Genomic DNA, 13,233 nt, shown 5'->3' with positions numbered 1-13,233 from the left:
ATGTACGTGATCATAATTCGTAGGTATGGTAGCGCATAAAATAGAGTCTATAATTAAACGACTCATGCAAACGCGTCTAGGTACGTAAGCTATTTGGATTGTTTATTACTCAATCACGTTTCATCTACTTTCCCGACAGCGTTGAAATAACCGAGGTTTCCGACCCACAAAATTTAAATGGTGTGGATTACTGAGTAGGTAAATAGTATGTAGTCGAACTTACCTATACATGCCTATACTTATTAGGGCGGATTCGGCCAACGTCGAGTAACTTTTTACTCACGAGTAAAGTACCAGTTACTCGCGAGTAAGCAGATTTTGCATTCTACCAAACCTGAAACCAAGATAACTAGCTTATCCCAAGAATAAAATGTTATACCGCCAAAATTGACCGTGTAACGAGCTTATCCGAGAGTAATTTTGTAATGGCGGCAGCACATCAGCTGATTAGAAAACCGTCATAATGACATATAAACACATCTGTCAAAACATAAACAAAAGTACGTTAAAAGGCAAAGTCTCAGAATAACAACAGCGAATAAAATATTAAAACATAAACAATTTCATACTTTTATAATCCATTCAAACTAAGTTGGCATGTCATTTCTATTGCATGCTTTGAAACGCAGCTATTTTTATTTTAGTTGCATTACAGTTTCGTTCCTCGTTCATTCAATTTAATCATGGTATAACTTGGTAGAATGCAAATGTACTTATCCTAGATATTTACTCGCGTATAATTTTAATTCCGGTATAGTTATTCTCGTGTTACGTGATGTTTGGACGAATCCACCCTTAAGCATGTAATCTATGACTGTCTCATAAATATTATATTTACATCTAAGACACCATTATTATTGCACTATAATAATGAACACATTTTAAGGTCTGCGGCGTGCCGGAAGGGCTGCTTACTTTCAGGACAGTTTTTTTTAGGTTTCATCCGAGATAAACATCATTTCAGTAATATCTGTGATATCCGTAATTCGAGAATGTATATTGAAAATGTTTCCCATTGCGGCAGGTCCCATGCGAGGCATACAGTGCGATGGATCATATACATATAATGAGCGAAGAACGGCTTTTCCGCTACGGCTTGAGAAATTCTGAAGAAAATACGAATAATATAAATATTTAGCTTATTTGAATACGTGCCTTATTATTTAAAATTTACAAGAGGCCACATGTTTTACAGACCTATATCGTCATCATGATTCATACCTATAGCATTTTAGATGCAAGAAAGCAACCAAATGATTTTTTTGTTTCTGTTTTTATTGTTCAGTGTGTCAAATAAATGTTTCTTTCTTTCTTTCTTTCTGATTTATTGAAATTAAATGTTATTTAAATGTAATATGTCGTTAGACATCTTGAAGATGCTTTTTTGCAGGTTTAATAATGTTCATATTAAATAAACTATACATATGATAATATGCGATTCAGCAAATAATAAATAGCCTACGGCTCAGTGCTACGCGGCTTGCCTACGATGCTACGCCGCTTTGCTACGCCGCCGCGCTACAATACAAAATTGCAATTTTAAAGTCTTGTTTTATGCAGACTTGCAGAGTGAGCTCGGTATAAAAAAAAAATACATTGACCTGAATGACTATATTTTTAATTATTTACTAATATGCGTTATTAATAACTTAGTACTTCGCCGTTGCCAGCGAGCTTCAAATTCCACAATAAAAAGTAGCCTATGTGCCACGAAAATTCGTTCAGTAGTTTTTAGATTAACAAACATAGAAGCATAGAGGCTGATCTTCACCAGCCGTCTCGGCATTGGAGAGAAAAGTCGGCATGTACGGATCTGTGCGGATGCCGTCACAGCGGTTTGGTTTTTGACAGCTAGTAATTACTCTAGTCACACAACCCATTACGTCCCCATTGTTGGGTCACGGTTTTATTTCCTTCCAATAAAGGAAGAGTTACTCCTAGTCCAACACTCTGGCCTAGCGCGGGTTGGTGGACCCCAACACAAGCAAGCTTGTGCTGAGAGAGTTGTCGTGGTCTACCCGACTGACAGAAGCTCTAAAGATGCCCGAAAGCTCTGACTTGGCTTAACGACCGCTGCCGAAACAGCAACCGGAACCACGGCATAATGTGCAGTCCGAAGCACGGAAGTGACCAGGAAACTATTACCACTAGAAACCGTTCACCCATCCAATGAGTGACCGTGCCAGTGTTGCTTAACTTTAATGATCAGCTCCGATCACTGACGCTAGCTGGAGTATGGGCGCTTACTACGCCGTTACATGATACGGCTATTATGTATATTATGTATAAGGCTGTTTTACGCGGAAAAATGGCGTGCGCGATTAAATCCGCATGCTGATAAAACAGCCTAAGTACTTACCTACTTACTTACTACGATAAAAATGGAAATGCTGGAAACTCTTTCAAACGCGGAAAGAACTGGCTCAACGAAAACCTAACTTGTTAAACCACCCTGAACGCCGCTAAAACAAAATTCATATGTTTCCACATGGTTTCCACAAAACTTTAGCTTCAAGAAATGTTATTATTTGAAACTCTAAAATCCACTCTCTCTCTTATATTAACCAAACCTGAAACGGATTTCTTAATAAAAACTGTCGACTCAATCAAATACCTACCTATTCATTATCATTTCCAGTTGTGCCTGAAAGTTATGTTATCAAGTTATGTTATACTTAAGTTATAGGTATATGAGTTTTCGAACGAAACAGTGCTGACGTGCACACTTGTCTATTCGTAACTGATTTCATTTTGATGTTAGCTGTATAATACCGATAATACCAATGCTGCCAAATACCAAAAAATATGTACATACATACATATGCTCATGGCTGTAAACCCCGAAGGGGTAGTCAGAGGTGACTCGCAAGTCACCCGCTTTTCGATGTACATTTGTACTCACGTGATAGGTTGCGAGCCGTATCGCCGTTTTTGAATGAGTACAATGTACTGAAGTTGTCGGGTAAGTGGGCAACCCGACTGTCAGATGTTTATAAGCTGCCCGAAGGCCTCTGAATATGCTTAACGTCTAAACGTGCCGTCAGAAGCACGGAAGCGTCCAGAAAAGAACCACTTGAAATCGGTCACCCATCCAATGGTTGACCGTAGGATGCCAGTTGTTGATTAACCTCAGTGAGCAGTTGCGATCACTGAAGCCAGCTCGACTACGGACGGTTCAAAAAAAATTAAGGCAAATTCGGCGAAAACTTTGGCGAATATACTGACCACATAAATACGCAAATACGAATAGCCAAGTGGGGTGGTAGCATTATGAAATATAAGTACTTATAGCCATATACACACCACGTATAGTATTACTCGTAGTTCAACTTTATTTTATGGCAACCTGTCGGTATAGTATTAGTTATTAATAGCAATGATTTCAAAATACAATATTATGTTAATGCGATAATCGTATTTTATGACGAGAACCTCGCAGAGGTGGTTCGCTAAATCCAATGAAGGGTTCTACTACTCTACCTAGTACCTACTTATTTTATGAGAACCGCTATTAATTGGTGTGGTAAATATTAATAATGATACAAGAAAACATATTAAGGAACATACTATACTTCTCTTTCTCTAACGAAAAGTAGTATGTACTCCTACTCTTGCTTTTAAGGTCATAGTTTATTAGAGCCACCCGGCACCCACCCCGCACGGCCTCGTCGCACGTCGTCCACTCGTTGTCGACAGGTGGTCCACGGGTGGACACTGTGTTATCACCAATAAAGCCTCGTATTCACTAGGGGACAAATTGTCGCAGAACCTGTCTAGGCACATGTCGTCTACGTGTCGCCGCGACGTCGCGCTCTGTTCTGCGACGTCGCACGCGACTATACAGCGACATCTACGTGTCGCAGAACAGGTTCCGTGTTTTGGCTCGCGAGACAGAACTTCCTACGACATCTGTCTAGCGACCGCTGTTGCAGAGTGTGGACGCGTGCGCGACTTCTAGCACGCAGCACTAACTGCCACGACTTCCTCGGGCGACATGTCGGCGGAGACTGCTGGTGTGGACAAGCAACATGAATCACGACATGTTACCAAAATGTTCTGAGAACACGCACCGTAGATGTTCTGTAACAGTCTCAGAACTTGTGCCCTAGTGAATTCGAGGCTTTAAAGCCTCGTATTCACTAGGCGACAAATTGTCGCAGAACCTGTCTAGGCACATGTCGTCTACGTGTCGCCGCGACGTCGCGCTCTGTTCTGCGACGTCGCACGCGACTGTACAGCGACATCTACGTGTCGCAGAACAGGTTCCGTGTTTTGGCTCGCGAGACAGAACTTCCTGCGACATCTGTCTAGCGACCGCTGTTGCAGAGTGTGGACGCGTGCGCGACTTCTAGCACGCAGCACTAACTGCCACGACTTCCTCGGGCGACATGTCGGCGGAGACTGCTGGTGTGGACAAGCAACATGTATCACGACATGTTACCAAAATGTTCTGAGAACACGCACCGTAGATGTTCTGTAACAGTCTCAGAACTTGTGCCCTAGTGAATTCGAGGCTTTAAAGCCTCGTATTCACTAGGCGACAAATTGTCGCAGAACCTGTCTAGGCACATGTCGTCTACGTGTCGCCGCGACGTCGCGCTCTGTTCTGCGACGTCGCACGCGACTATACAGCGACATCTACGTGTCGCAGAACAGGTTCCGTGTTTTGGCTCGCGAGACAGAACTTCCTGCGACATCTGTCTAGCGACCGCTGTTGCAGAGTGTGGACGCGTGCGCGACTTCTAGCACGCAGCACTAACTGCCACGACTTCCTCGGGCGACATGTCGGCGGAGACTGCTGGTGTGGACCAGCAACATGTATCACGACATGTTACCAAAATGTTCTGAGAACACGCACCGTAGATGTTCTGTAACAGTCTCAGGACTTGTGCCCTAGTGAATTCGAGGCTTAACGGTCAACCACTGGACCCTGGCCGCTGATGGACGCCGCTTGGTCTATGACTGGAGACCGATTAGTCCTGGAATTTTCGTTTACTCTGTTAACAAATGGCACTACGAGATTCGCATAGCCTACGTACCGTGCTCACGTGAACCACTCGCGGATAGCGCGATTTCACCGAGTGGCCCACCCGCCGTCCGCACGTGGATGGCATGAGACTGTGAGAGTTCATAATAAAGAATACTAACCGTACGAGGCGAGGCGGTGCGGAGTTGGAGTTGGGTGGCTCTAATGAGCTAGAACCTTTATTCTCATTTGAAAATCTTTGAACGCATCTTAAAGAAGTCCACAGATTATGAGATTGTTATATTTGACAGCAGCAATAATTTTATTTTTGCTCTGCGTTTTTTTCACTCCCATTGATGTTTTTTGGTTGTTTGTGTCCGGCTCCGGTTGTTAATTTGTTTCTTTACTTTAACTATTATCAACATGAAGAAATCAAAGAAACACAAGAAAAAGCATACTAAAACAGATTTACCGGAGTCTTCTAGAAGACCGGAACCGAACAGCAACGACTTGACCACTTTAGTTCATGACCGGGTGGAATTGCTGCATCAGGCATTTTCTGCATTAAAATCAAGAGAGATACTGGAAATGGCACCTAGGTCCATTAGAAACTTATCACTGGAGCACATGCAAGAGCTTTGCCTTGAAGAGGTAAGATATAGTGGATTGTTTATGATTCATTACTTCTAAACTTATCACTAAAGTCTCGTAATTTTAACTCAACTTCTCAGCTTAGTACATTACTCCCATGGTGCATCATGAGAGCTGAAGATAAAAAAATAACAGAAATATACATAAAGTTAATGACTGAACTGGACAGGATGAATTCCACAGGGAAAATCATGTTTGTAAACACTTCCAATTTCATTTTAATATACTTTATTATTTGTTGTTGCTTTTAGCTGTTGGGTGTAAGCTCCAAGAGGCTTTGTGCCACTCTGAATGGTGAGCCTCCACCTTCTGATACAGAATCCTCAGATGACTCAGGCAGCCTCAAGTTTGATGCTGTCTCACTTGAAAATATTTCTTCAGATGAAGCTGGTTTAAGTGCAGACTCTAGTGGTGAAAAACAGAAAAAGGTACATAATAGGTTCATTAACAAAATTTCTATAAATAAGTAGACTGGATATTAAATGATAGACTTAATGTAAATTTTATTTCAGCATAAACACTGCAAAAGACGGCAGGGTAAGCAAAAAAGTAAAGAAAAAGGCAAATCAAAGGATAAAGACAAATCTGAAGACCATTCTAAAGCAGAACGATCTGGACTCACTGTACTAGAGCTATTGGAACTTCAGGCTCGAGCGAGGGCAATCCGAGCCCAACTAGAAGCAGAAAAACTAATGAAAGGTATTTTTTGTGTATTTTAAATTTTTCTTTAGCACTAATAAACAAATATAAATCTAAACTGAATCTCAACAATCTTTACAGGTAACACAGATGCATCTTCTATAAAGGAACCAACTGCAGTTGCCGATGATGGTGATGAAGATGATGTGCTGATCAAGGAAGAACCACCAGAAGTGGTAGAGCTCAGCTCTGATGAAGAAGCTTCTGAAGCAGTTGAAGCAAAGCAAGGTAGGCAATCAGTATCAATCTATATTTGATACATCCTAAGATTATATATTTTTTTGTCCTTGGTTTATCTAACATGCAAAACCATAAGCAGTTCTTTTGAGCAGTATAGTGACTTTCTGGACTGGCCTCCCCATTGATGGGATGTCCTTCATTAATATGTACATATATTTTATTCAACAGTATTATTGTGTCTGTGTGCATTTGTGAGATGCTTGAATTATTATTGTAATATTATGTTATCATAAGGTTTGCTCTATAATTTTCAGAGCCAAAAGACAAAGTGCCGGATCAAGAAGCATCTACGACAAGTCAACATACCATAACTAAACGTAATGACCTCACAATTATAGTACCGAAGACACAAACAACAAAGAAGATCAAATTGAACAGACAAAGATCAAAAGCTATTCATGCACAAGGTGATTGTGCTGTAGCAAGTGAAGCTTCAACTATTAGCACCCCAGTATTGGAAGCAAAGAGTGGTCATAATGACAACCATCACAGCCCAGATACTACTATCACTAAGGAACTACCTACTGAAGACACAAAGAAATCTAAGAAAAAACGAAAAAACAAGAAAAAGAAATCTAAAGCCAATAAATCATCAAAACAGATAGATTCAAATACAGAAGCAAGTGATCATGATGAAATATCATTCCAACTTTCTGACAGTGAAAAGAGAGATCTTTTAGACGAGTTTGAGAGAAAAAGCAGTGAGTCAACTGAGAGTTCTAGTTCAGACAGTGGAGAATCGGGAAGCAATGCAGAGAATAACAAAGAAGATTCACTGGATGAGGTACCAGATAAAACAGAAAATACCACCCACTCAACAGATTTAATGGTAGGCATAGGCAGCAATGAAGCTGTGGCTACTGAAGATAACTCCAGTGCTGACTCTACAGACCCAACCAAAAATCATAGTTCCGATACTGTATGTGATACAACAGTAGTAAAAGATAAGGAAAACTCAGAAATTGAACAAGTACATGATAGTCATGAAAAAGAAGATTATGTTACCTTAAATGATGAGAAAATTACTAAAGAAACTGATGATACTGAAAATTCTGAAGAACCACAGGTTTCAACAAGTGTTAATGATAAAAGTGATGGTGATATATAATTTACCAAGACTACAAAAGGTATTTTAAGAGATACTATATGTGATCATGTCCTATCATAAAATTATACTGATTGATTCATCTTTGATAAACAATGAACAAATAAGATGGAGTGTCGATGGAAAAATATATATTATCTCGACATATAACACCCACCTTTCCTAGTCAACCCGTCTAAGGGTGAATTCGTCCAAACATCACGTTACACGAGAATAACTATACCGGAATTAAATTTATACGCGAGTAAATATCTGGGATAAGTACATTTGCATTCTACCAAGTTATACCATGATTAAATTGAATGAACGAGGAACGAAACTGTAATGCAACTAAAATAAAAATAGCTGCGTTTCAAAGCATGCAATAGAAATGACATGCCAACTTAGTTTGAATGGATTATAAAAGTATGAAATTGTTTATGTTTTAATAATTTATTCGCTGTTGTTATTCTGAGACTTTGCCTTTTAACGTACTTTTGTTTATGTTTTGACAGATGTGTTTATATGTCATTATGACGGTTTTCTAATCAGCTGATGTGCTGCCGCCATTACAAAATTACTCTCGGATAAGCTCGTTACACGGTCAATTTTGGCGGTATAACATTTTATTCTTGGGATAAGCTAGTTATCTTGGTTTCAGGTTTGGTAGAATGCAAAATCTGCTTACTCGCGAGTAACTGGTACTTTACTCCTGAGTAAAAAGTTACTCGACGTTGGTCGAATCCGCCCTAAGGAGCTCTTATTTTGAATTAGTTTGATTAAATTTTTACTTTATTCATTGGTGCAATGCATAGAGTACAATGCTTGTTTTTAGGTTTGAATTTGTTTGTATTGTTTATCAAAGATTCACATTACCATACTGTGTAGAAGTCCCTTCATGGCTATAGAATAATTATTTTCTATACACATAATGTGTATAAGGAGTAAATCGACTGCAGCATTTAACATCGTCGTAAGTGCAAAATCGCTACTTTTCAGTAGAGCCGTTTAAAGTTTTAAATATGACTAAAATAGTTATAAAATTTACATTACTCCATCTATCTTAACAAAATTCGGCATGGTGACTTAGATTTAAATGTGCCAAAAGGTAGTAAGATAAAAAGTTAGTATTTTTGATAGGAAAGGTGAAAAAAGGCACTTGTGACTTTATTAACCGTCAAATCCCAGATTAACCTTGTCGGAAGAGTTAGATCCAACAATGTTAGCTGGACTTAGTATTGTAAATTTTGTTGGTAGTGGGAGATTCAACAATGTTCACTGGACTTAGTACTGTTTATTTGGTCGGAAGTGGGAAATCCTGCTATTTTAAGTGGACTTTATATTCTTTACGATGTCGGATTTATGCTTCCCTGAATAATTTTTTCAATGAAAATTGTAGTTTTCCATTATTTTGTTTCTATTTTACTAAGATTAATTATAGTTTTCAATTATAATAATGCAACGATCATCTGATTATAGTTCTGGACACAAAAGTGAATGTCGCAGTTTCTTAAGACATGCTAGAAACGGGAAATTCGGGAAACTTCGTCACATATTCTCCTCGGCCATTCCTCAGAGCCTGAAGACAAAAGTCTTCAACCAGTGCGTCCTGCCAGTGATGACGTATGGTGCAGAGACGTGGACACTGACGGTAGGACTGGTCCACCGATATAAAATCGCTCAGCGTGCTATGGAGAAAGCTATGCTTGGGGCTGCTCTGATGGATCGTGTAAGAAATTAGGTTATCCGTCAGAGGACTACGGTTACCGACATAGCTGTCAAAATATGCAAGCTGAAGTGGCAGTGGGCTGGTCATATCTGCCAAAGAACCGATAACCGTTGGGGTAGACGAGTTCTCGAGTGGAGACCACGAACAGGCAGACGCAGTGTGGGACGCCCTCCTTGCCGCTGGACCGTAGGCGGATAGCCGGTAGTGGGTGGAAGAGGAGGGCCGACGACCGAGTGTTCTGGCGCTCCTTGGGAGAGGCCTATGTCCAGCAGTAAATGATTATTGGCTGATGATCCTAAGAGCGGGAAAAAGAGTGGCTGCAACTGAGATTTACCAACTCCTCAATGAGTGCTGGTGTTGCGGTACAGTGCCAGGTGACTGGAGCGGACCGGTCATAGTTCCATTGCATAAAGAAAAAGGCTCTCTCCAGGTCCGCAACATTCACCGTGGCATCAGACTCTTAAGTATGGTTGATTCTGTATGCAAAAATATTCATTGAAAGGGTAGATAGGGAGACCAGGAATAAAAAAATCTTCGATGTGTGAGCATGGTATTTGAAGAAAGGGAATGGGATTTGTGGATCGCGTTGTTTTCACTACGAAATGTCACAGAAAGGTCCTGACTTAACAGACTTTGTTGTATCTTCTTAGATTTAGGAAAGGCTTGATGAATGATTTGTGGGACACAATGTCCGTTTATGAAGTGAACAGCCAGTTGACGCGGTCACTGAGATGACTTTAGATACTTGGGCTTGCGTTAGGATAAATAGAGCCTACACTGACTGGTTTAGCATCTACAGGGTTTGTTAAGCCCTGCCTGTGAATGTGTGCTTCGCCTTGGCTGTTTAATCTATTTAAAGACAGTTATGTTAGGGATATGAAAGATGATAAAAGAGGATTGCGAATCGTAAAGTTACTTCTTAAGTGCATGCTGCCTGCTGACAATTAAGTCTTACTATCATCGTCGGTAGAACAGCTGCAACAATAAGTAACTCTCCGGCATGGTTGTTGAAAGGCGAAAGAGATAAAAAAGTCTGAGTGTAAGATCACGATACAGAATTAAAGAGTGCAGCAAGAGAATGAGTTTGTATTGTAAGGGTAGCCTGTTAACGAAAGATGTAAAGGGGATTTTGAAATTCGAAGTGGGACATCAGATAAATTTATTGGAGCCTAGAATACTGTCATGAGGAGTCAGAAAGTGTCAGAAGAAGCTCGTTTGGATGTTCATGAGAGAGTGTTGTTCCCTACGCTGATGTAATTTATTATTGTTATCCCTAAAGATGTCGCATATCTTGCAGCTGTACAGTCCACATGACTGCACTAGTTAATCTTCAAATCCATTAGGAATTTTATTGACGGTTGTTATCCGAAAAACAACAAATAAATAACAAAATGTTTAAATTGCTTTTACATTCTTTTACATTCTGTATGTTTATAGGTAACTATAAACATACAGAATGTAAAAGCAATGCTCCTGAAATCCTGAACCACGTGTTCCTTCAGTCCAACTGAAAAAGTTTGTCTAAGGGACATACCTTTGCAAATTAACTTTTTACCATACAGAATTATCTACTCTGGAATTTTATGTATGGGAAAGATGTTTTGAAAAATCAGCCCTTAATAACTTTACAGTAAGAGGCCTTCCTCACTAGGCCACATTAGCAACTACGAATCCAAGCAGTTAATATGGAAATTTATGGTATTAGCGACTATGCCACACCATCGCCAAGTGAGTTAAGTACCATACATTTCAATACTTCCACCTTGGACACGTTGCTGGTAACGCGGTCAATGAGGTTCTAGTAAGGCTGGGTTCTAACATTTATTGAGAGCCGGTCGAGATTTTACAACGATTACAGAAAATAATGTTACATTGTACCACATCCAACTCAATTGTTTAACATTATGTACAAATAACAAGGTTGGTTCTTCCATATCCGACAATCACAAGGGTAAGAAGAACAAATAATAAAGTCGGTAATACCATATACAACAGTAGTACTTGAAACGCAAGCAAGTAACAATGTGGAATGTGGTACATCCGACTCAAAATTAAAATGATGCGCCGTTAATACTGTTGGATGTGCCATTTGCTTCAATGTTACCTGGTCAGTAGTGTTTATTCAACTTCCATACGAAAATTTGAATAAAATATTAAATTTTAATAAAATTACATTGTATCAAGCAAGCATATTAATGTGAGATACTATAAAAATATATATTTGTTTAATTGCATCCTTTTTAATGGACCGTGTTTGTACACAAGTGTTCAATATCTGTCATACATTGTCTTGAGATCTTTAACCGTTCCTTAATACACTAAGTCTGCCATTGTTTAGAGCGAGACATTATAGTTTCAATATTTTTATAAATTAATTGGCCTTAAAGACCACATAATAAAATTGTATCACGCAACGTGAGCTCCTCCCGCTAACATGGCGGGAAGTGGTAGATACGACCGGCCGCCCCGCTCGCCCGCCCCGGGAACAGTGTCGCAACATACTTACCGACAGTGTTAAGCGGTCGCCATGAACAGATCCGACTTTTTTCCACAAGAAAAATCGGGAAATATTCATAATTAAGAGCTGAAACTTTCCTAATACCTTCCTTATTGATATAATGAAATTCTGGTGCAATAAACTGAAAAATGCCCAAAAGTCAGTTACGACATTGTTAATTGCTACAGTCGAAATGATTGAAGAAACTAATAGTACTAAGATTGAAGAATCGCAGGTATCGATGTGTGTATGATTGAATAAACGATGTTGAACATGATGTCCGTGTCTTTTTGTTATTAATGACTTGTATAAGATGTCTTACTTAGGCCAGGCCTGTGTAACTCCGCGCGTGGGCGGCGCAGGCGCCGGCCTGGCGCCTGCCGCCTCTGGGTGGCAAATCTAGTTGGCTGCCGCAAGCAAAAGACGACACACGCTCGCGCGCTTTTTAATTTTATTCGACTACGTTTAACTTTATAAAAAAAAGAATTAAATTTACAGACACAATACTTCCCTCAAAATGTATTAATGATAAACTAAATACTAAACTAAAGAAAAAAATCATTTTTTGACTGAAGTAAATGTTTTAGGTAGATATAGGTACCTATCCACCTCTTTCTTTTACTTTTACTTCAAATAATAGATCATAAGTTTGGAATAGCTTTGTATTCTAAATTCAAATTATTTTGTTTTAATATCATGACATTCTTTTTACTATACTCAAATTTTTTATTCCGCGGAATTCTGACATTTCATTAGTGATACCACTAAAAAAGGTCTTCACCGAAAAAAGGGAAAATTTGGATCCTTTTAAGGGCAATATTTTTTTTAATGTTTTCATAGAAAAACATAAATCTAAATATTTACTTGCTCAAGTGAAGTAGGTAATACAAAAATAACAAATATTTCAATACTAGCTGTTGCTTCACCTTAATTAGTTTTCCCGTGGGAATTCCGCGATAAAAAGGCTACTTTTTATCGCGGAATTTCCTGGTGTCAGCTAACTCCATTCCAAATTTCATTAAAATCGGTTCATTTGTTTTGACGTGAAGAAGTAACAAAGGTACACATACATACACATACGTACTCACAAACTTTCGCATTTATAATATTAAGTAAAATCACGACTCACGACCATTGTATCGAATTAATTTTAATTACTTTATTTTATTCTTTAGCATGGCATCACTTGCTACTAAATTCAGGGATAACAAACCTTTTTAATCGATTTCAAATAAAAGATTCTCAATTCGGTAAGTTCATAATATGTTCGGTATATAGGTATCTATGTAAGATTATTGGAACTGCACCATATTAACATATGACAATCCATTAAGCCTAATAACAAATATGATTTTTTTTATTGTATA

General features: G+C 39.0%; 2 protein-coding genes across 2 annotated transcripts in view; one reads left to right on the top strand and one right to left on the bottom strand.

The window, feature by feature from the left end:
- Window positions 1-5,185, bottom strand: part of LOC105397542 (forkhead box protein L2) — a 41,819-nt gene extending 36,634 nt beyond the window's left edge. Inside the window, exon 1 of the mRNA XM_048632493.1 lies at window positions 5,149-5,185. The gene's annotated coding sequence lies outside the window, so the exon portion shown is untranslated. The remainder of the gene's footprint in view (window positions 1-5,148) is intronic.
- Window positions 5,186-5,300: 115 nt separating this feature from the next.
- Window positions 5,301-7,841, top strand: LOC105397862 (enolase-phosphatase E1). The gene is made up of 5 exons (XM_011569905.3): window positions 5,301-5,617; window positions 5,869-6,045; window positions 6,130-6,316; window positions 6,398-6,544; window positions 6,811-7,841. The coding sequence occupies exons 1-5, from the start codon at window positions 5,390-5,392 to the stop codon at window positions 7,662-7,664; spliced, it is 1,593 nt and encodes a 530-aa protein (XP_011568207.3). The 5' UTR covers window positions 5,301-5,389; the 3' UTR covers window positions 7,665-7,841.
- The last annotated feature ends 5,392 nt before the right edge of the window (window positions 7,842-13,233 follow it).

Source organism: Plutella xylostella, chromosome Z, assembly GCF_932276165.1.
Source record: "Plutella xylostella chromosome Z, ilPluXylo3.1, whole genome shotgun sequence".
Classification (NCBI taxonomy): Eukaryota; Metazoa; Arthropoda; class Insecta; order Lepidoptera; family Plutellidae; genus Plutella; species Plutella xylostella.
The sequence above is the reverse complement of the archived record's forward strand: the minus strand, read 5'-3'. Positions and strand labels throughout refer to the sequence as shown.